At 49.1% G+C, this 23,038-nt stretch overlaps 1 protein-coding gene across 50 annotated transcripts in view; it reads left to right on the top strand.

Annotated features, from left to right (window-relative positions):
* Positions 1–23,038, top strand: part of CACNA1D (calcium voltage-gated channel subunit alpha1 D) — a 330,381-nt gene that overhangs the window by 248,111 nt on the left and 59,232 nt on the right. For 40 of the 50 annotated variants that reach the window (XR_014823264.1, XR_014823263.1, XR_014823262.1 and 37 more), the window contains 12 exons: positions 1,512–1,626; positions 2,477–2,546; positions 3,398–3,464; positions 4,200–4,347; positions 6,932–7,061; positions 10,839–10,898; positions 14,033–14,139; positions 16,168–16,255; positions 17,394–17,501; positions 17,588–17,640; positions 18,962–19,108; positions 21,429–21,630. Coding sequence is in view for 44 of the 50 variants with exons in the window: in XM_084988621.1 (XP_084844747.1) it covers positions 1,512–1,626; positions 2,477–2,546; positions 3,398–3,464; positions 4,200–4,347; positions 6,932–7,061; positions 10,839–10,898; positions 14,033–14,139; positions 16,168–16,255; positions 17,394–17,501; positions 17,588–17,640; positions 18,962–19,108; positions 21,429–21,630 (1,295 nt within the window). In the remaining 6 variants the exon portion in view is untranslated. The remainder of the gene's footprint in view (positions 1–1,511; positions 1,627–2,476; positions 2,547–3,397; positions 3,465–4,199; positions 4,348–6,931; positions 7,062–10,838; positions 10,899–14,032; positions 14,140–16,167; positions 16,256–17,393; positions 17,502–17,587; positions 17,641–18,961; positions 19,109–21,428; positions 21,631–23,038) is intronic. The other 10 variants (XM_084988587.1, XM_084988615.1, XM_084988593.1 and 7 more) reach the window with 1 other exon arrangement.

The following is a 23,038-nucleotide window of genomic DNA, read 5'->3' on the forward strand; positions in this document are numbered from 1 at the left end:
CAGTATTTTCTTTTTCTGCACACCTCATGATTAACTCTCTAGGTCACAGCCATATATTGGCCTTATTCTGCAGAGAAATATTTCCCAGCCACTTTCTAACCATTTAGATATTTTCTTTGAAGCCCTTAAATAGTTTATGTCCTGTTGCCCCCAGCTAAAGTAGATGCTCCTTGGGAGCAGGGACTTCAGTCTGTCCTCTTTGCTCTCATGTCCCCAGCACTCAGATTGGTGCCCAGCACATGAGAGGTGCTGGGCAGGTCTTGTCAGATGAATTCCACAGCACACCACAGTTTAAGAGGGTCTGGGGGCGGGGCTGGTCACAGCTCTAAATGCAGATAATGGGTATTTGCTCTTGGAAACCATCTATTACAAACTTGTAAGGTTTTCCTGTGCTTTAATTATTCCGGATTTGCTTTCCAATACCTAACAGAGTCTAGTGTCCTTGTGAGACTAGCGATGTAGTCTTTCTTCATTGCAGTCATTAGTAGGAATTCTCAGTGCAGTTAGTCTCAGCACTAATTGTTTTCTGAGCCATGATTACTCCACATCCAGCAGAGAAGAGCTCATGTTGCCAAGCCATTGCCCAGCCCAGGACAAACCACTTGCCTAGGCTCATTGCCACTCTGCTTTAAAAAGAATCCTAGGAGTTCCTGTCATGACATAATAAATAAGAAACAGGCATCTTCTGATTTGGAAAGCTTATTCAGAACATTTCTTTGCATCATTCAGGGAAAGCACACACACAATATCATAGTAAGAGCCAAAACCCTGATAACTTGTTCAGTCACCTAACTTTTTACTCTTTGCAGAAATAAAACTCAACCACATTGGTCAAAGATACAGCCCCCAATGGGATGATGCAAAAGACTAGTATGGAGCCATCTGGCAATAAGCCAGGCCTGCTGTGGTCAGTCCATGTTTGTGGAATGAATGAATGAGCGAGGTATTCGCCGACTCAGAGGCCATTTCAAATGAGCAAGGTTCAGATCCCCTTGTTAGTCAGGATCGTCATTTAAATAATGTGATGTATAGCCTTTCCCGGGGTCCTATTTTGGAAAGCGCGCCCCAGCTAGATATGCTATGGGTCGGTATGTTTTAGAAGAAATAAGACAAAATGCATAAAGTGAAATGCAAAATGTGTAAAAATGCCACATTTATGTTATCAGTTATTTTATGCAGTGTGTTTCATAGCCGTAGATACCTAGATATATGGACACACATGTGCATAGCACACACATGTATGTACATACACAAAGGGATATGTTGAAGTTTGTAGGTTTTCATGGGTTTTGGTGAATCCTAATGTTGTTTTTTTCCAGATTATCTTCTGCAATTCTAGTTCTTGTTGAAAAAAATGGGGCCCTGGTCCTGTGTCTTTACCAAGTGAATATAAGGTTAGGGAACAGTCACCTGTTACCAGCCTCCAGGAAGACAAGAGTGTGACGTTGCCATTGTTGACCATGTGTAGATCCTTTTAGAAATGTGTTGCACCCTTAACACTCTGAAATGAGATATTCTGCTGAATGTCTTCTTGGCCATCGCTGTAGACAATTTGGCTGATGCTGAAAGTTTGAATACTGCTCAGAAAGAGGAAGCCGAAGAAAAGGAAAGGAAAAAGATTGCCAGGTAACCCCCTTTCTGCTTGGGGCATTTGCTGAGGTGTTGGACCCTGGGAGCCAGTTGCAGGTGGGGCCTGGCGGGGCCCCTGACTCCATGGCAGCTGCAGCTCCCACACTGCTGCTTTGAGGGGTTCCTGGGTGGCTCTGTGGGGCCGACCAAAAAGGATGGAGTCTTGGGCAGAACCCAGGCCCTTGGTTCTCATTCCCTCGGAGCTGGGAATAGGAGTCATACATCCTTGTGCTTAAAGAACCACTGCCGTTAATTTTGGCATCATAAAATAAATGATGCAGGGAGTTCCCGTCGTGGCGAAGTGGTTAACGAATCCGACTAGGAACCATGAGGTTGCGGGTTCGATCCCTGCCCTTGCTCAGTGGGTTAACGATCCGGCGTTGCCGTGAGCTGTGGTGTAGGTTGCAGACGCGGCTCGGATCCCGCGTTGCTGTGGCTCTGGCGTAGGCCGGTGGCTACAGCTCCGATTCAACCCCTAGCCTGGGAACCTCCATATGCCGCGGGAGCGGCCCAAGAAATAGCAACAATAACAACAACAACAACAACAACACCAACAACAAAAGACAAAAGACAAAAAAAATAAAAATAAAAATAAAAAAAAAAATAAATGATGCAGTCCATGCTGATTAGCTTTTGGATGAGAATTTTAATAAGAGGATCTGTGTAATGAATCCAGTGCACTGAAATGAGCAGGACACTCTGGGTGTGGATTGTGCTATGGTCTTGCTGTTAGGGTTGTTTCCAATTAAATTTTGTCCTTCTGGGCCACTGTCGAATCAGAATCCTGATTAGCTTTTTTCTACCAAACAGTATGTTTACTTGGTTTCTTTTGTTTTGTTCTCGGTAGAAAAGAAAGCCTGGAAAATAAAAAGAACAACAAACCAGAGGTCAACCAGATAGCCAACAGTGACAACAAGGTATATGTTATGTTCCCCGTTTTGTTTCAAGATGATTCTGTTGATGACTGCCATCGGCGCAAGTACTCTTGACACCATGACAGTGTTGTTGGTGATAGTTTGGTGTCAGAACGTGGTACCTCATCACAGATGCTGGCTTTTCAGGGGGTCTGAGTGAATTGAGGCACTTAGCTGATTAACAGTATTTCATCAGAAAGCTGGTAAGATAAATACTTAACCGGTCTGGACACTTAATTTTTTCCCATGATTGGAATGGTATGGTCAGACCTGACCTGTGTTAGTATCTTCTCAATGGGGATTAAAGTCGAGGATTCTTAAGAGCTATCCGTCCCCACAGGGGGTCTCTGGACCCCAGGGTTTGGGGGCTCAGGGCTATGCTGTCAGACTTTATCCACTATGTCCGTCTGAATTTTTCATTAATTCGTTCATTTATTCACTGAGTCAGTAAATACTTTTTGAGTGGTGACTGTGTGTCAGATCCCGCAGATCAGGAATGACCAAGCCCAGAGAGGTCCCTGCGTGCATGGGGCTTGCAGTCTGGTGGGAGGTAGGAGGGAGGTGAGAAGGTGGCTCTGGTGGGAGTGTTCGCTGGTGCTGAGAGAGGACCAGGCAGGTGGTGCTGGCCATCTGTGACTCAGCAGGGGTTACACCACTTTGCTCCCCATCTGCCCTCAGACCTTCCTACTTGAGCAGAGTCATCATCTGGGGGGACCTGCTGCCTGACACATTCAATGCACACTTTGAAGACAACTTCTTTGCCCTGTGCTGCATGGCGGGGTTGAGTCTTTGTCCCTCTCAAGTGCATATAAGTCAGGGTCTCCCTGCCTCCCAAGACCTCTCTGTCATCCCAGGTTACCATCGATGACTACCGAGAAGAGGATGAGGACAAGGACCCCTACCCACCCTGTGATGTGCCAGGTATAGTGACGGAGGCCAGAGACAGGCCTGCCCTCAACTCATGGGGGAGGTGGCTTTGCTACTACTCTGTGGAGTCTGGGGCTGGCCCAGCTGGTGACACGTGGGGCTGCTGAGGCCAGGGGTCCCGTCTGCTCATGAGCCTGTTAGCTCTGCTCTTTCTTGTGGTTGCAGGCAGCTTAAGTAACCCATACTCCAAGTGGCGGGGAGAAAATGTGTGGGTGGAGCAGGACAAGGGCACCCTGGGCTGGGACATTTGTCTAGGAGGTGACCACTTACCAGCACTCACCTGACACTTTTATCTTAACTCGGGGCTTTACTGGCTGAAGTAGGAGGGACTGTGGAGTCAGGGACCCTGGGAGACTGGCCGTGTGTGACTTGAAATCCCACAGTTTTTCAGGCTGAAGCTGAGCGAAGAGGTTGAGCAGGGAGCGAGGGGGGAAGCAGCCAGGTGCTGGGAGGGTGGCAGTGGGAATCCCACTGCTGCCACCTCCACCTGTGCTCAGGTCATCAACTCCTGGGGGACCTCATTCCCACAACCATATGTGCACCAGACAGGCATGTGCCTCCGCCCTCGCCACCCTCTCAGTTCATATTTGGAAGGGTTTTGATTACTATAAGCTGATAGACTATGTTAAAGTATAAGCCAGATTTTCATGTGAAATTGAGACTAATCATTCAAACCCAAATGTAGCCTTTGTTTATTTCATGCCTATTAAAAAAGTGTTTCCTTTAAAGTAGGTGAAGAGGAAGAGGAGGAGGAGGAGGATGAACCTGAGGTCCCTGCTGGCCCCCGTCCTCGCAGAATCTCTGAGTTGAACATGAAAGAGAAAATCGCCCCCATCCCCGAAGGGAGCGCTTTCTTCATTCTTAGCAAGACCAACCCGTAAATATCCCCTTTTTTAGCCCCATGGCTGCCCCGTCTCAGCCAGGATCCTACAGGTTGCTTGAGGGTGGCTGGGGATGGGGTGTGGGAAGATGGTTCACAGCCCCTTTCTGCACCTGAGCACCCCCGAACCCCTATACTTCTCCAGCCTTGCCTTTGCCATCTGTTCATCTCTTCCTGGTCTTCCTGTGCCTGGACCAGGGGCGTTATATGTGTGACCGGGTCCTGGGAGAAGTGCCCTTCTAGGCTCTCCTTCCCCTGCCCCCCTGCCCTGGGACAGCAGAGGTGCAATGCTGTGGCTCAGTCAGAGCCCACGGCTCTGGTGTCACACAGGTCATCACCTGTGCAGTGTTCTCCATCCGAAGGGCCCTTTCTTCATGAGTGGGTCTTCTGTTAAGATGCTCTAGGGGATGAGGATTTTGACTGACTTCTGCAGAGCATCTTCACCCAGAGACCCAGTTAGGTTGCTCTCTTTTCCCTACTGAGTTTTATGGTGATACAGTAACATCACTCAGTGATACGTTTTTAAGCGGTAGCCATTCAAGTCAGCTCCATGACAGGCTGCTTAAAATAGCATTTCTCCTGTTAAAATGATCAGGAGCGCACCAGGAACATAGTAATTACTGACAAGTACTGCAGGAGGAAGATGTGTATTGACTAGCTGGTTTCTAGGTTTTAACTCATCTGGGGTAGAGTGAAGTGCCAGAGAGCATAGATGGTCCTGGCAAGTTTTCGAGCATGGCAGGAGCAGTTCTGGGCTGTCAGAGAAGACCTCTGTAAATGCACAGGCTCCGGGGAGACACAGGTGGGAAGCACAGCGGACTGCAGTCCTTACAGACTTAGAGATGTGAGGGTAGTCGTTACAGCTCTTTGCTCTTCAGAGTTTGAGTATCTCTTTTAAAATGTTATTTAGCTGACATTACTGACACCTACAGCTCACTGTGTCTCCTTATATTAGAGGAATGGATTGATTTCCCCCCAAAGCTTTGAGCAAGGCTGTCCTCACAGCCCTGGAAGGGCTCCCCCACATCTGAATGGCTTGCAAGGCCTCCAGGGACCACATCCCAGCATGAAGCAGCTGCAAAAGAGAAGGTTTTTGTGTGTGGTTTTTTTTTTTTTTTTTTTTTTTTGTCTCTTTGCCTTTTTTTCTTTTCTAAGCCCACTCCTGCAGCATATGGAGGTTCCCAGGCTAGGGGGTCTAATCAGAGCTGTATCCGCCGGCCTACGCCAGAGCCACAGCAACACCAGATCCAAGCTGCATCTGTAAGCTACACCACAGCTCACGGCAACACTGGATCCTTAACCCACTGAGCAAGGCCAGGGATAGAACCTGCAACCTCATGGTTCCTAGTTGGATTCGTTAACCACTGAGCCATGACGGGAACTCCGGGAAGGTTTTGAAGCAAGGGATCTCCGTCATATAAAGTTGACTCTGGTTTTGAAAGTGAAACAAAAAAAATCTTTTCCTAGGAAAATCTATATGTATTCAATAGGCAGAAAAAAAAAATCTTCAAATTCTAAAGTCAAATATGGAGGTTAAGGGTCGTCAGGCGCTAATTATACTCACTAGCCCATAGGACATCAAGGGCAGCAGGAAACGCTGTGGTGGCCCATGGAGCCATCGTGACAGCCAGGGCTGGGGATGCTGGGCTCCATAGGATGCTGTGATGGCTCCCTCACACAGTGCAGTAAGACCCTTGAAAGATTCTTGCATGATGATGTAACTTTCACTGCACTTTCTCAGATATGCTTGTTGTGGGTCAAACCCCCCCCCCCAAAAAAAGCACTTGTGACAGAATCTCCACATACAGGAGATTCTGCTGAGCCTCACTTATTGCAGTCCTATTTTGATATAGCCCAACTGCAGTGCATAAAGGGATTGCTCCCATTCTTTGTAAGCTGTTGAGATGAGCTCTGGCCTCAGTCTCCTTTCTAAGGCAGGGAAAGTGAGCAGCTGGGCTTCATGTTCTGGCAGGAAAACATTGCCTGGATTGGAAACCTGGTCCTGGTCCTTACCAGTTGCGTCACCTTAAGAAAGATCATTCAGGAGTTCCCTTTGTGGATCAGCAGTAACGAACCTGATTAGTATCCATGAGGATATAGGTTCAGTCCCTGGCCTTGCTCAGTGGGTTAAGGATCCATCATTGCCGTGAGCTGTGGTGTAGGTTACAGGGGCAGCTAGGATCTGGTGTGGCTGAGGCTGTGGCTGGCAAATGTAGCTCCAATTTGACCCCTAGCCTGGGAACTTCCATATGCCTCAGGTTCGGCCCTAAAAAGACAAAAAGAAAGCTCTTTCACAGGCTGAAGCCTCAATTTTTTTACCTTCTAAGGACAAGATCCTTGCTTTTAAGGACACAGGGAAAGGCCTCTGTGCCCACACAGAAGTCTCAGGATATGCCATCCTAGAATTTCAAGGGGCTAAGAGTCCTGTGGTTCCAGTTTGTAGGGTGGGGGTGTGGGCAGCCCAGGGACGGCTGTCCCCTGCCTGACCCATCACCACAGGGTGGCCCCAGGTGCTGTGGGCACCCGGCTTGTCTGCCTGGGCCCTCCTGGGGCTGCGTCCATGCAGTGGCTTTCCCCACAGGATCCGCGTGGGCTGCCACAAGCTCATCAACCACCACATTTTCACCAACCTCATCCTGGTCTTCATCATGCTGAGCAGCGCCGCCCTTGCCGCCGAGGACCCCATCCGCAGCCACTCCTTCCGGAACACTGTAAGCCCCCTGGGGATGGCAGGGCGGGGCTCCTCGGGTCACAGGAGGCTCTCAGGTGCAGGCCAACATCTAGGCAGGGCTCAGGAGCAGCCAGGATAAAAGCTAGAGTGGGCTGCTCGTTCCTCTGTGGGCCTTTGATGTTCCAGGTTTATAAGTGCCACAGAGGTTTGGTTTTAGGGGCACAAATCTTTATTGAATCATATATTTTACACTTCATTTGAAATACACAACCCTAACTGCGTGTATTCAGGGACCCTGCTTCTCTGCCTCTCTTTTCTTTGCCGCCAACATTTTGGTCCCTCCTTTCCCCTCTCTGGTCAAATGCACACCTATTTTGAGATTTCTGCCTGGTGGCAGCATCCAGCAGGAGAGAAAGTCAAATTGAAACCAGGTATGTCACACACCCGGGAGCTCTTATGTAGGGTCAGCAGGAGCTTATCTTATGTGGACTTAAATTTGCGAAGCTACATGGCTCTGTTACTAAGGAGAAACACGAGTCAGGAAGATGTCATTTGTGGATCTTAGGGGTTTGGTGGAGAAGCACTATGCTTTGGTGAGGCAGGAGGTGGCTTTACAAAGAAAACAAGCAGAGTTTTAGTCTTCCCTTACTGATCAGTTTCATAATTTAAGGCCGGCTCCTATCCCTAGTATCTATGTTGGGCAGAGCCTGCTACCTAAATCTGTTCCTGCCAAAGTAGATGGGACTCAGCAGGTCAGCTGGTTCAGCACTGAGAACAATCCAGGGGTGAGACAGCTTTGGAAGACGGTATTCTATTGACTCCCTGGCCTTGATACTGTAGCACACTTTCGGGTGATCGCTGAGCAACCCGCCCAGGGAGGCCCCCAGGTATGCGAGGCCATCGGGGGTCACTGCCTTGCCTGGCTGGTACCTCTTCCTGAACATGAGATTTTTTTAGAGATTTGAGGATTTAGACCAATCCCCGGATCAGTGCCCCATGATTTCGGCTGTGGCAGCCAAGCCCCGTGCTGTCTTTCCATTTCCTGGGCTCTTGGTTTGAAGCCTGACAAACCCAATCTATCAGGTTGATGAAACATGATAGGAAGATTAAAAGATCTTCTCCTCACAGCCCATGCTGGTGATGTGACAATGACGGCTCTGAGCCTGACCTGGTCTGTACTCACAGATTAGGGCTTTAGTTAAGATTCTTGAGGCTATCTCTTGTCTGAATGCTCAGATGGAACAAGGCCCTCAGTGTCACTGAGTTTTGAACTAAACCTGGGACACCAGGAGGAAAAGCTGGGGAAAAAATATCACTATGTGACAGACCAGGGCAGCAGCTAGTCCTCCAACACAGATTGACGAAGAGTTCATTTACACTGGGGCCTCATGTTCTCATTTTTTATTGTAATTACTTCCCCATGAGTTTATTTCCCTGCTGCTTTCCCAAGAATGTGATGGTTCTTTTTCAATAGATGTATGTGTGTGTGTGTGTGTTGCTTTTCAAATACCACAGTGTTTTGGCTTGACTGTGGTAAGAGCACTTAATGTGAGATTTTCCTTAAAAAATTGTTAAGGATGGAAACAAAATTCTTTTTTTTTCCTTATCTAGTTTTATTGCAGTATAGTTGATTTACAGTGTCGTGATCATTTCTGCCATACGACAAAGTGAGTCAGTTACCCACGCACACACATCCATTCGCTTTCCGATTCTTTTCCTATAGAGATTACCGCAGAATATTGGGTAGCGTTCTCTGTGCTCTACAGCAGGTCCCTGTTGGCCAGTGAGAATGGATGTGCGTACATGTATCACTGAATCACTTTGATGTACAGCGGAAATTAGCATGACATCGTAAATCAACTATACTTCAATAAAACTTTACAAAAAGGAAAAAAAAAAAACCCAAAAAACCAAAACCCAAAACAAACAAAAAAGAAATGGGATTCTTAACGCTGGGCACTGTGTTGTACAGATCCCCAGAACTTAGTCATCTGGTGTGATGGTAGCTCTATCCCCATGTCCACCTCCCCCAGCCCCTGACAACCACCATTCTGCTTTCTGTCTGTGAGTCTGACTGGTTTAGATGCGTCATATACCTGGAATCATGTAGGCTTTAAAAGAAAAACAAAACAAAACAAAAAAAAACTTCAGGTGAGTTATCAGAGCAAAAGAGAAAGTCAGAGTAAGGAAAGAGCCACCTGAAAGCAAGAGTGTTGACCACAGGTGCCAGGCTGAGTTGTTGGCTTGTCGGCAGCTGTGTCTTTCTTGGCTGCCCACGTGCTTTCTACATTCACAGCCCTGCTGCGGGGGGGGAAGGAAGATCCTATGGCTCTTGACTGGCATCTTGAGAAGGGGCAGGGTTCCCCGTGGGCTGCCTCGGTATCGTGCTGGGAGATACCTTTCATTACCTGGCTAGAAACACAGATACACGGAAGTGTCCCAGCAAAATTCATAAATCCCAAAATGGAAACCGTTTGGAAAATGAGCAGTACCCTCTGAAGAGAGCACTTGGGCGAGGAGGGCCAGCCTTGGAAGCAGGCGTCCTCATCTTAGTATATAACAGCAGTAAGGACTCCCCTGATGTGAGTCCTATGTGTCCTATGGCTCTTGACTGGCATCTTGAGGGCCTGGCTCCCTGCTCAGAAACACAGGGACTGGCTGCCTGGCCTGAACAGCTGCCCCCGTTTTCAGCATCCACATCTGTTAAATGAACGGAGTTGGCCTGGGTGGGCTCCACGTGTTACCTTGCAATGCTGATCTCTTCGGTTCCTCCACCCAGAGAGCTTAGTTGTCATGAAGATACACAGCCAAGACATTCCCATCAGGTCTTCAGACCTGCTGGTGCCCCACTGCCCCGCTGTCTTATCCCCACACCTCTGAGGAGAAGCAGGAAGCCCAGAGGGGTTATCAGGACTCTCTTGGTTGAAAAGTAGACAGTGTTTTCAGGAATGCTGATAAAGTGGTCTGGGCTGCTCATTCAGAGGCCAAGCCAGTCTGATCTTTGAATGGGCCCAGCATGGGAAAAAGCAGCCTTGAGAGAGAGCAGTTAGATGCAGAGCTGTGGGCGGGAGCAAGAAGGCAGGTCAGACTCCCTGCAGATTGATCCAGCCCGGCACGTGGGTGGGGAACAGGTGTTGGCTCCCTCACTGAGGGGCTGGAATTGGAGGGGACATGTGGCCTTCACTAGATGTCACTTACATCTTAGTTTACATTTCCTCTCCAGTCCAAAGCTCAGCTGAATGAGGATGTATTTCATTCTGCCAAAAAAGCAGTTAAAAATCTCAAATATGGAGTTCCTGCTGTGGCACAACAGAATCGATAGTGTCTCTGTAGCAGCAGGGATGCGGATTCGATCCCTGGCCCAGTGCAGTGGGTTAAGGATCTGGCTTTGCTGCAGCTGTGACATAGGTCACAACTGTGGCTTGGATTCAGTCCCTGGCCCAGGAACTCCATATACTGCTGGATGGCCCAAAGAAGAAAAAATACAGAAACTAAAACTAAAATGTGTGTGAGACTAATTTATCTGGTGCCACAAGTAACGTGTCACTGTAGAGCCCTGATGAGCAAAGGTTACTAAGGTTCATAAGTGAGCCTCTGTCTACCCAAGACACGAGACTGGGAGGGAGTCAGCATGAGTGGTTGCAGGAGGTAAGTAGCCCCTCTGTAGCGGATCAAGGTGGGGCACTTTGAGCTTCTCTGCTCTGTCCACCAGGGTGGCCAGCTTCTGTCGGGAAAATGGGTCTCGCACGTGGGCGTGTAGCTGTCGGGGTTTGTCCGGATGCCTTTTCTCACCCTCCACGTGTGTTGTGCCTTGCAGATACTGGGTTACTTTGACTATGCTTTCACAGCCATCTTTACTGTTGAAATCCTGTTGAAGGTAATGGCCTTTTCACTGATCCTCGCCTACTCTAAAGCAGTGGTAGCAATAACGGTGGCAATTCTTTGTTTGCCTTCCAGATGCTAGGTTATGCAGATTATGTCTTCACTGGTACTTTTGCATTTGAGATCGTTTTGAAGGTAACAGGTTCCACAGGAGTGTGTTTCCAGGGCCTGCTCCTGTGTGTGACACACGGCCAAGATGCGTGATGTGCTTTTGGCTATTTCCATTTTTTGTTCTTTGTGATCAAGCTCCACTTTAAACAAACAAACAATAAAAGAGTTCCCATTGTGGCTCAGTGGTTAATGAACCCGACTAGTATCGATGAAGACGTGGGTTCGGTCCCTGGCCTCGCTTGGTGGGTTAAGGATCCGGTGTTGCCATGAGCTATGGTGGAGGTCGCAGATGTGGCTTGGACCTGGAGTTGCTGTGGCTCTGGTGTAGGCCAGCGGCTACAGCTCCAATTGGATCCTAGCCTGGGAACCTCCATATGCCGTGGGTGCGGCCCTAAAAAGACAAAAAAAAAAAAAAAAAGGATTTTTTTTTTCCTGTAACCATTCGACTTGTTTTTGCTGTTTCTTTTTAACCTTTGGATGCATAAAGGAGCTACTTTGGTTTCCCAGTAGCAATTGGAAATTACATTTTGCTCCTTTTTTCATATCCTCTGAAATTTGTCAACTGATAACAGATGCAACACTGTGTGTGAACTTTCCTCCACCCTTCCTGACATCAAAGTCAGAGGAAAAGCATTTCTCCTAAGAAGGAAACGTCTCTCTTCTCGTTTCTTTGACTGCGTTATGTTTTCGGTGCCCTGAAATAGTAACACACTATTTTCTTGCAATAGGATTTGCAAGATAACTTGGGTCTCTTTGTGTTAAGATACTTATATCTGTTTTAATGGATGGGCTTACATTTACACAAACAAAAAGAGCACCCTTTGGACAGGGTGCCCAGAATGTACTGCCCATGCATGAGCTGCCAGTTGTCACTGCTGCATGTGGTTTGTGTACTGGTTGTTAGGGCTGAGGAGAGCTCACCCCTATGTGCTCAGTGGTCTAGAGACCCACAGCTGAGAGCCCAGAACCCCCAGCCTTGTGTTGGGGCATGTGTCCGTGCAGTCCTGGGACAGCTGTCATAACAATCATGTCCTAATGGAGAGACAAGCTGGGAAATGAGGACTTTAAACCACAATTTCTTTCAATCATTTTGGGTTTTGTGTGTGTGCATCTCGGGGGAAAAATGTATTTTATGTCAGATGTATGTAGAACTTGAACTCTTTACAAAATCTATAAAATGAAACCTCAGTTTGGAGTTTCTGTCATGGCTTAGCAGTTAATGAACCTGACTAGCATCCATGAGGATGTGGGTTCAATCCCTGGCCTTGCTCAGTGGGTCAAGGATCCGACATTGCTGTGGCTGTGGTGTAGGCTGGCAGCCACAGTTCCAACTGGACCTCTAGGCTGGGAACCTCCATATGCCACAGGTGCGGCCCTGAAAAAGACAAAAAGACAAAAAGACAAAAAAAAAAAAGAAACCTCGGTTAACATTCCAGGTAATAGGATATTCAGTTCTTCTTTCCTTTTTTTTTTTAATTGTTAATGAAAATATTAGCACAAAACCAACAAACCACCCCCTGTTTTAAACCCCTGTTAAAAATTTTCTAAACATTTGAGTTCATTTACCTGCCTTTCGGCCAGTAAATTTGGTTGACAGTTACCCTGAGTCACTGCCTAGGTCAGTGAGCAGATTCTACACTGTCTCCATGGTGAGGGCATCCATGCGAAGGCACAGGACGTGGGATTCAAGGAAGCTCACCTGGCCCCTACTGGATCCTGAGCTGCCTTTTTTGCAGGGAGTGGGGAGTTAGCCTTCTCCAACTAAACAGGAAAATAGTCTACTCAGCCTGCTATCCTGGTTAATCAAAGTTTTATTTTATTTGCCACATTTTTAAGTTGTTCAGTGAATACAATTACTCTTGGGCTTCAGAGCAAAGTAATACAGGTTTATTTAAAAGAAAAAAAAACAATTATTACTTTTCAGTTTCTATGTATTATGTATATTTGTCTCATTGACACATCTTCCAAATCAGTCTTCATTTTGAAGGTATCTTAGAGAGTGAGAAATTACCTAAAACAGGAAGGATTCAGGAAATGGGAAGAGTCTCCAAGAAGTAGCTGACATCTGAAAGGGTACTTCCTGATGGCCTGGGGAAGATTTGGAAGGCTGTTTGGTTACTGGGTTAAACTATGCGAAGAGGCCTTTTTTTGTAGGTCAAAAAGGGTTGAATGATAATTGCCAGTTCCATGTGGTTCAGTGCAATTAGCTCCTGGCTCTGTCTCTCCTCAACTGTACTTATTGGAGCTTCGTCCATCTTTTTTTTTTTTTTTTTTAATATAAGCAGTGAATTCCATATGTTTTGTAGCTTTTACTTCCTCACTGATCCCCTTTTCCATAGGAAACCCAGTGGGGGAGCTATGCTGTGAGCCCCGGGCACCCAGGGCTGTAACTTAGCAGCAAGGCTATAGGTGAGGCATGTGTGATGGTTTCTAAACCACACCTGGCACCTGCTAGAGTAGCTGGACTTGAAACATGTAAAGTGAGAGGGTCACTAAGGATTGCTGTAGGGAGCAGTAAGGGGCCTATGCAAGTTTCTGGGTCAACAGAGCGTGTAAGGTGGGGACTCAGCCCAGGACTCAGGGGCTTCTATACCCCACTAAGAAGGCTGAATTGGAACAGTGTGGGCTCTCCTGGGTCTCAGAGGGGCCAGAACTGGCATTCCTTGGGGACGCTAGGATGTATGGGCAGCGACTCTGTCCTGACCAACCTGTTGTGTGGATGCTCTCCCGAGAGAGAGCCTTTGGACATGCCAGTGATAAAGTCATCTTTGAAATTTGTCATCACTGTAATCAAATCTAAAGCAGTCTCTTCTTTTAAAACGTATTGGAAATCAGCTACCCTTTTTTCCATTTTTGAACAGAGCATTCAGTTGCTCTGCCCTGTTGGTTTACAGTTCTCATTTCCTAATGCACGCTTGTTCATAAAGTCATACTTTGCTCAAGATTTTGTAAAGAGCCCAGGTTTCTTTTCCCTCTGGAGAAAAGAAAACAGTAAATTACTCATGATTCTGCTTATAGATGACGACTTTTGGAGCTTTCCTCCACAAAGGGGCTTTCTGCAGGAACTACTTCAACTTACTGGATATGCTGGTCGTTGGGGTGTCTTTGGTGTCATTTGGGATCCAGTAAGTATTTGGAGGGGTGTGTGCGTGCATGCGTGCGTGCGTGTGTGTGTACATACACAAGACTGTTAGGCAAGATGCTCTACCTGAGGAATTTTTTTTTCTTTTTATGGCCATACCTGTGGCAAATGGAAGTTCCTGGGCCAAGGCTGAATTGGAGCTGCAGCTACAGCCTACAGTACAGCCATGGCAAAACTGGATCCGAGCTAAATCAGCAACCTACGCTGTAGCTTGCAGCAACGCTGGATCCTTAACCCACTGAGTGAGGACAGGGATCAAACCCACATCTTCCCAGAGACTGTCGGGTCCTTAACCCACTGAGCCACCGTGGGAACTCCTACACGGGGAATTTCAACATGATTCATAAGGCCTAGGCATTGTGTTAATGATGGCATTCGGTTAATCTGGGAAAGCTTAATTTGCGCCCATGCTCGGAAGCATAGGGACAAATCATGCTTTCTTGTGTTCTTGTTTTTCTTTTCATGCCCTCTGCTGGCCTGAGCCCATTACTGTCTGTGACATTTGCTCTTAAGAGGGTGACAGAAGTCTTGAGTAGTAGGGAGGGCAGCCAGGCTCTAGTTGGGTTCGCCAGGGCCTGGCCCATGGCCTAGGGGCCACCTCTCCCAGTTCTCTGTTCCCCATCAATACAGGAGGGGTGGGACAAGGGGACCTCTCAGACCCTTTCAGCTTGGATATTGAAGGCCTCCCCTCATCTCCAGGACACATTGTCTGCTATGACCCTTTTCTTTCGTCCTCTAAAATTTTTAGCTAAAAGGGGCCAAAGCTGCAAGTCAGAGCCCCAGGGCCTTTCCTGCCCCAGCTGCACACTTGTCTGCCTGCCCTACACAGGGCGGTGAGGCAGAGGCTCCAATGGGAACGACCAGGGATTGACTTGCTTCCCTGCTGACATGGAAGCACCTCTGCTTGGGTGCTGACCATCAGTGCCCCCCAGGAGAGCCCATGTGTGCATATGGCCTCTGGACTAAAGGTAAATGGGAGGCTCTATGCCCCTGAGAAGACCAGGGACCCCTGCCTGAACCCACCCACTTGTTAACCCTCTCCTCACCCCCCCTTCAGTGCCCTGTGGGAGGGAGCCCAGTAGTCACAGCACAGAAGGACATTCTCACCTCATAGAAGCTCCCAGCCGTGCCTGCGTTGGCCAGTGCCACTCCTGCCCCCCTGCCTCCAGAGCACCTGCTTTGGCCACCTGCAGTGCCTCACGAGCTGCAGCCTGCCATCTGGGACCTTCATAGGTGCTGCTCCCTTGCCAGAGCCCCTTCCCCTTTGTCCAGCTACCCCCAAGGCCTCTTGGGATTCCCTTCGGTGTTACCTCTGTGGGGCCTTCCCAGACTCCCCAAGGGGTGCTCCCCTGGCTGCCTTCCCTCTGCTAACACACCTGCCCACGGGGTTGCAGTTCCCCGTCTCTCCTTCCCAACAGCAGACTCCTTGCAGCCAGAGGAGCCCAGCCCCAGAGCACCGCAGCAGGCCTCCACACTTAGAAACCAAACCAAGCCATCCCAGCTTGGCCAAGTACTGCCTAGCATATACATCCGGTGGCAAAAACAAAGCCGACTCCAACATTGCATCTCCGTTTTGTTAGCTCTGTGCCTGTGGGGGCCTCTGTGAGTGTGGGGCCCTGGCTTAGGAGGGGCTATGGAACGTGGACCAGAAGGAGAGACCCGCCCTCACATGTAACCCTCTTCCTCCACATGGTCCCACTCCACCGCAGAGCAGCATTAAAGTAAAATCATCTCAGGAGTTCCCGTTGTGGCTCAATGGGTTAAGAACCCAGCACAGTGTCTGTGAGCATGTGGGTTCGATCCCTGGCCTCGCTCAGTGGGTTAGGGATCTGGCCTTGCCGTGAGCTGCGGTGTAGGCTGGCAGCTGCAGCCCTGCTTTGACCCCTAGCCTGGGGACTTCCATTTGCTTTGGGTGTGGGCCTAAAAAGAAAAAAAAAAGTCAAATGATCTCAGTATTTTGTCCCACTGTCACACACTCTGCTTGCTTGCTTTCCTCTGCTCTTTCCCTTAGATCCAGTGCCATCTCTGTGGTGAAGATTCTGAGGGTCCTAAGGGTCCTGCGGCCGCTAAGGGCAATCAACAGAGCGAAAGGACTTAAGGTGTGGATTCCTGACCAGGTGGGGCGGCCTTTGCTTGGGGTTAGCTGTCATCACTGACTTTTCTGGGCCCGAGCTGGGCAAAGGCTCGATGGATTTTTGAGCGGGTTATGCATTTGAAAAGGTCATTTTTTTTTTTTTCCATCTTTTTGCTATTTCCTGGGCTGCTCCCGCGGCATATGGAGGTTCCCAGGGTAGGGGTCAAATCGGAGCTGTAGCCACTGGCCTACGCCAGAGCCACAGCAACGCGGGATCCGAGCCGCGTCTGCAACCTACACCACAGCTCACGGCAACGCCAGATCGTTAACCCACTGAGCAGGGGCAGGGACCAAACCCGCAACCTCATGGTTCCTAGTCGGATTCGTTAACCACTGCGCCACGACGGGAACTCCTGAAAAGGTCATTTGTAACCCATGATGCTAGCTCTGCCAAGTGCTGATAGCATTTTAAAATTATTATTTTCTTCATTTTTGTTAATTTAAGATCATTTTATTTGATTACTATTCACACTTCATTACTTTTGTCATTATTAATAGCATTCTTTTGAATTTATTTTAGTCTTTAAATATGTTCTCAGAGTTCCTATTGTGGCTCAGCATTTAATGAACCCGACTAGCATCCGTAAGGACACGGGTTTGATCCCTGGCCTCACTCAGTGGGTTAAGGATCTAGCCTTGCCGTGAGCTGTGGTATAGGTTGCAGACGCGGCTTGGATCTGGCATTGCTGTGGCTGTGGTGTAGGCCAGTGGCTACAGCTCTGATTCGACCCCTAACCTGGGAACCTCCATATGCCGTGGGAGCAGCCCTAAAGAGACAAAAGACAATCAATCAGTCAGTCAGTCAGTCTGTTCTCATGCAGTTTGTACAAAAGGAAAGAGGGTTTGGTATTTCTGCAACACTCATTGGAGGCCACCAGGAGGGGCTACTTATGGGAAGTTCCTCTCAAGTGGCCCCAGTGCACTGACGGTGACTCCGCATAGATGACCACCTAGAAGATGGAGCATAAGGGACTGTCAAGTGGGAAAGTCATAGAAACGTGCACATAAGCATGACAAATCTTGGGTGGTATTAGCTTATCCCAAGGTTCCAACAGCACAGGCGAGTGACACTCCCCTGTCTCCTCCCTGCCCCCTCTCCCCAGCACGTCGTCCAGTGTGTCTTTGTGGCCATCCGGACAATTGGCAACATCATGATCGTCACCACCCTCCTCCAGTTCATGTTCGCCTGCATCGGGGTCCAGCTCTTCAAGGTACAGGGAAGGGCCTTTGAGCCCGGAGCCCAGCCTGTCTCAGCAGGGGGAGCCTGCGCTTGACTGTCTCTCTGTTTTGTTCCCAGGGAAAGTTCTATCGCTGCACCGATGAGGCCAAAAGCAACCCCGAAGAATGCAGGTGAGTGTCCTGGTCACAGGAGTGGGGAATTTGGAAGAACAGATAGAGCACTCTGAGGACGTGCTCGTGCTACCAGTTGAGAAGGTCTTCATTGTGGATGACAAGAGGTTGAGGGCTCAGTTTATGGCTGGAAAGAAGGGGGAGTTTTGCCTTGAGGTGAAATTCACACAACATTAACATTCAGTGGCATTTCATACAATCACATTGCAGTGCAGGTGCCACCTCTGTCTAGTTCTGCAGCCTTTCATCACCCCAAGAGAATGGACGGGTGGCTCTTGATATAGAGTCAATAAACTGGGGAGTGGACACTAGAACCTAAAATAACAATTATGAAACACCCCCAAGAAACTCCTCCTAAGCCACGTATCCAAATTTTTCCTCCAACCAGAAGTCAAAACGTAATTTCCTGGTGTTCAAGTGCTGGCCCCCCTCTTCTGATGGGTCCCAGGCTGCTTCTTCCCCGGCTCCCAACACCCACATTTGGCTATATTTCCATATTCACAAGAAGGAGCAGAGGAGAGAGCAGGCAGGAAATACTCGTCACGTCCAGGTGACTGTGAAGCTGACATGGAACCATTGGCTGAAGTTCTGAGACCTTAGATGCGTGCACGTCCCCATTTCCCTGTCCTCTTGAGATGTCACCAGCCGAAGCCGGGCCACTTACACTGTGTTCCTTGGGGCTTTCTTTTCAGCAGCAGGAGCAGTCAGAGAGCACCCATTGCCCTGTGACTGTGGCCCTGCGCCTCGGGGGAGGGGAGGCTGTTCATGCTGTGGGGTGGGGGGGCATCCCCTGGAGTGAGCGGCACAGCAGCTGCGTGAAGACACCTTCCCTTCCGTCACTATGTCAGCTTCCTCATCTGTCAGAGACATTGGAACACTTCCAGAAATGAAAGTCTATGAGACTATTGTGTGCTAGCAATTATAGAATTCATTTAGAAAGAGAAGTGGAAATACAGTTAGAGCGAGAAAGGGAATTTGATTAAAACTAAAATGCAGATAAGAGAATGCCTAGAGCTGTTGGAATTTCTCCACGGCCAAAGCTTTGGTTCTTCGCTGCACACTTTGAACCTGTCGTCCAAGAGATGGTTCTCATTTGGTAGTTTGTGTTTGTGATCAGGCATATGTTGGGGATCTGCCTGGGTGCTCTGGAGAATACTGTTAACTAGCCTGCCATTATTTGAACAGTAGGTTAAATGCAGGGCGAGATATGGAGACACAAAGCCTGTGCTGCACTTAGACCTGTGCCCTGGTCAGTGGACCGAGCGTAACTGTGACCGTGTCCACGTCGAGCCAGGTGACCCCCACTTCCTTTCCTTTCTAGGGGGCTCTTCATCCTCTACAAGGATGGGGATGTTGATAGCCCTGTGGTCCGTGAGCGGATCTGGCAAAACAGCGATTTCAACTTTGACAACGTCCTCTCAGCTATGATGGCTCTGTTCACGGTGTCCACGTTCGAGGGCTGGCCTGCGTGAGTACCGAGATCATGCATCTCCTGGGGCACTCCTGTGGCTTCCAGGGCACTCTGGGCTGAGCTGTCACTCCCGAAGTGAGTCGTGCTGCTTTTCTCCGCTTTTGCAGGCTTTGTCTATGACTTTTTAAGTTTGGGCTACGTATCTGTCATTTCCTGGCCCACAGGGCTGCTCTGTCTGATTAGACAAATGATTGACCTCTGCAGTCAGCAGCCAGGACTCTCAGATTTGAGAAGCTGAGGTGGGTTAGATCCCAGTCAGATCGGAGAGGGATGTGCTCATCTCAGCTGCCTCCAGGGGGTATCCCTGGACGGGAATGGGGCTCCTCAGAGACATTTTTCAGGCCAGCTCCCGTGTAACCACAGCAGTAAATCTGCCATTACGCTGGGTTTTTTTGTTTGTTTGTTGTAAGGGCCGTATTCACGACACATGGAGGTTCCCTGGCTAGGGTTTGAATTGGAGCTGTAGCCGTTGGTCTATGCCACAGCCACAGCAACGTGGGATCTGAGCCATGTCTGCGACTTACACCACAGCTCACAGAAATGATGGATCCCTAACCTGCTGAGCATGACCAGGGATCAAACCCGCATCCTCATGGATACTGGGTTCCTTAACCACTGAGCCATGATGGGAACGCCTACGCTGTTCTTAAGGAGGTTCCTTGATAGTACTTTTGTTGTTCTCTGCTCCCAAACTGTTCATTCATTCACTCATATGTACCACTGTGCCATGCCTTTCACTGATGCACTTACTTGCTCACTCATTCATAGTGTGCTTTTTTTCTTTCTTTTTTTTTTTGGTCTTTTGTCTTTTTTAGGGCCATACCCGTGGCATATGGAGGTTCCCAGGCTAGGGGTCCAATTAGAGCTATTGCCGCCAGCCTATACCACAGCCACAGCAACGCGGGATCTGAGACACATCTGCGACCTCCACCACATCTCATCGCAATGCCGGATCCTTAACCCACTGAGCAAGGCCAGGGATCGAACCCTCAACCTCATGGTTCCTAGTCGGATTTGTTTCCGCTGCGCCACGATGGGAACTCCATAAAGTGTGCTTTATGTACACACTGCATTCAAGCCCAATGGAAGAAACAGAGCTGTCTAGGCATGGTTTCCCCATTCAGAGCCCGCATCTAGTCAGGGTCCACAGCCAAGCCAGGTGGAGGTGTCAGAGACATGCGGCATAGGATCCTGGGGAATGGCTAGGATTTTGATGGGTGAAGTAAGAAAAATGGAAAGAAGGAAGAAGGTAGAATACAAGAGGAGAGACTTCTCTTCTGCCTTGGTTGTTCTCTGCTCTCCAATGGCCTCCCAGCTCTGGCCGCTGGAACATATATGTATAGATGGAGTTCTGAGTGTCAAGTCCTCACTCCTGCAGGAACTGCAGAGGGTGGACAGGCTGGCCCTCTTGGGCTGGCAGGACTCTCTGGATGCTTGGGGCATTGACAGGGTCCTCTGGAGTACAAGACCAGTTGGATGGGGCTTGTTCTTTAGAGACCTGGTCCTTGGAGAAGAGGAGGGTTCAGTGAGAGCCTGCACTCTACAGAGGCCCTGACTATAGTCTCAGGCTTTCAACACTGCGCTCTAGCAAGTCTGGGTGGCAGCTGCCAGCAGGGACAACAGGGAAATGAACACACTTGGGACTTGGGGCTCAGGGGTGGTAGGCTCAATTCCCAGCTCTGCCCCCAGGACCGTGACCTCAGGCACTTAGATCCCTCCCTGAGCTTCTGTAAGCCAGGCATGGTAGTAGGTCTGCCTTTCCAGATGGATGTGAGCATGTCTAGCACAGTGAGTCCCTGGGGTGGGTGCCCCAAAGGGTAAAATCTGCATCAGAATAAGGGGAAATTGAATTGGAGGCTGTTGCAGTACTTTCCCCTATTCCCAGTCTGCTTGGTGCATATTTAATTTTAGTGCATGTTTCAGTTTGAGGAATCTTGCTTAGTTTTTTGGAAATGCCTTGGCTGCTTGCTCGTTGTCTCGTGTTAACAGCTCTCACTTCTGCCAGTGTTGTCCATGTGATGTCCTTCCCTTTTTCTATCTGTGAATGGAGGGGAGCATCACTCATATATGTAAAATCTGTTTCAGTGCTGAAAGCATTCACTCGGTGACTGTATCCCAGGTGCTCCCTCCTCCAGGTGACTGGCTGATGCTCGGGAGGCTTCCTGAGTGACCTCCATGTGTCCAGGGACCAGGGGGCAGGGTGCTTACTGGCAGTGCCCAGGGAGGGGAGCAGAAGAAGGACACGTCTGTGAAGGTGGCTGGGCTGGGCTACGACCCAGCAGGGTTGGGGGTGCTCACCGGGTCCTCTGCTCTCCAGGTTGCTGTACAAAGCCATCGACTCAAACGGAGAGAACGTTGGCCCCATCTACAACTACCGCGTGGAGATCTCCATCTTCTTCATCATCTACATCATCATCGTAGCATTCTTCATGATGAACATCTTTGTGGGCTTCGTCATCGTCACGTTTCAGGAGCAGGGGGAGAAAGAGTATAAGAACTGTGAGCTGGACAAAAATCAGGTTAAAGTCACACACTGTTTGGGCTTCCATCTTTTGAGCAAAAGAGGACTGGTTTCTCTTTTGACGACGTCCCCCATGTGCACAGAACGGCACCCATCTGTTTTCTGTCCCTGGGACTTGGGCCCCGCTTGGAGCACACTCTTAGCCAGTTTGAGTCCTCAGCGTAGAGTTATTTTCCCCAGAGACAGATTAGGCTGTAATTGTGAAATCTTCCCCCAGACACGTGGGGGAGGAGTCAGAATGCTCAGGCCACCTTCTCTGGTCATGACCCACTAGTGACAGCTCAGAATCATGGAGGGTGGTGTGGCCTGTGGCCAGAAAGCACCCACTGACAGATACATAGTCCCTACCAAGGGTTAGCCTTTTATCTCCTCAACCTCGGGACTATTGACATTTGAGGCTGGATAATTCTTGGTTGTGCCTCCTGTGCTTTGTAGGATGTTTAGCAGCATCCCTGGCCTCTACCCACTAGATTCTGGTAGCACCTTCTGCCCCCAGCCCCCATTCCTGCTCCTTTTTTCTTTTTTGGGGGGCCCGCACCTGTGACATGTGGAAGTTCTTGGACCAGGGATGGAACCCGTGCCACAGCAGTGATGCAAGCCACAGTAGTGACAGTGCTATATCCTTAACCTGCTGCCACTCCATTTTTGGTGACAGCCAGAACCATCTCAGACATTGTCAAATGTCCCCTGATTGAGAACCATTGACTTAGGAAGAAGTACTGTTAGCACACCAGAGGGAAAGTTGCTAACTTTAAACTTGGGGCTAAGATTGCTCTGGCTTCACTCTCTCTTTATCTGGTACCTTGTTTTAACCACTCTCATAGGAGCCAGGGCCTCTGGCTCTGGTTGCATGATGATTCAAGGGAGCCAGGAGACCTGGGTCTGGTCTTGTTTTGCCTGAACCTGCTCTGTGACCGTGGGTGTGTTTCCACTCCTTTCTGGGCCAGATCCTCTTATCTCTAAATTGAAAGCATTAAGGAGTTACTTTTAGAGGCCCCTTTCAGCCCTGAAAGATTGTATGTGAGACGGAGATTCTGTTCTGGGAGTTTCCCTCAGCGCTCTATCAGTAGCCATCTCTGTTTGATGATGACAGAGTGAACAAGAATCGTCTGCCAGCCTGGGATTCCTGGAGGAAGGGGCCATGCATGGTGAAGCTGTCTGTCTGGGGCTGCAGCTTACCCAGTGGGGGAAACACAAGGACAGCTTGCTTTGTAGGAAGATGTTGCTCTGAGTTGTCAGGACGTCCCTGCAGATCCATCAACGACAGTCTGAGGGAGGCCTGGCCCAGCTCTTCACCTCTCCTGACCTATCCAAGGAAGAAGAATGTCAGGGCAGGACTCAGCCAGCCAGGCAGCACCAGAGCTATAACTAGGTTACCACCTGAGGTCCAGAATAGGCTCCAATCA

Source organism: Sus scrofa, chromosome 13 (assembly GCF_054392235.1).
Source record: "Sus scrofa isolate SSC_HxYL_T2T_F1_AM1 chromosome 13, Sscrofa_HxYL_maternal_Yorkshire_Landrace_v2.0, whole genome shotgun sequence".
Taxonomy (NCBI): Eukaryota; Metazoa; Chordata; class Mammalia; order Artiodactyla; family Suidae; genus Sus; species Sus scrofa.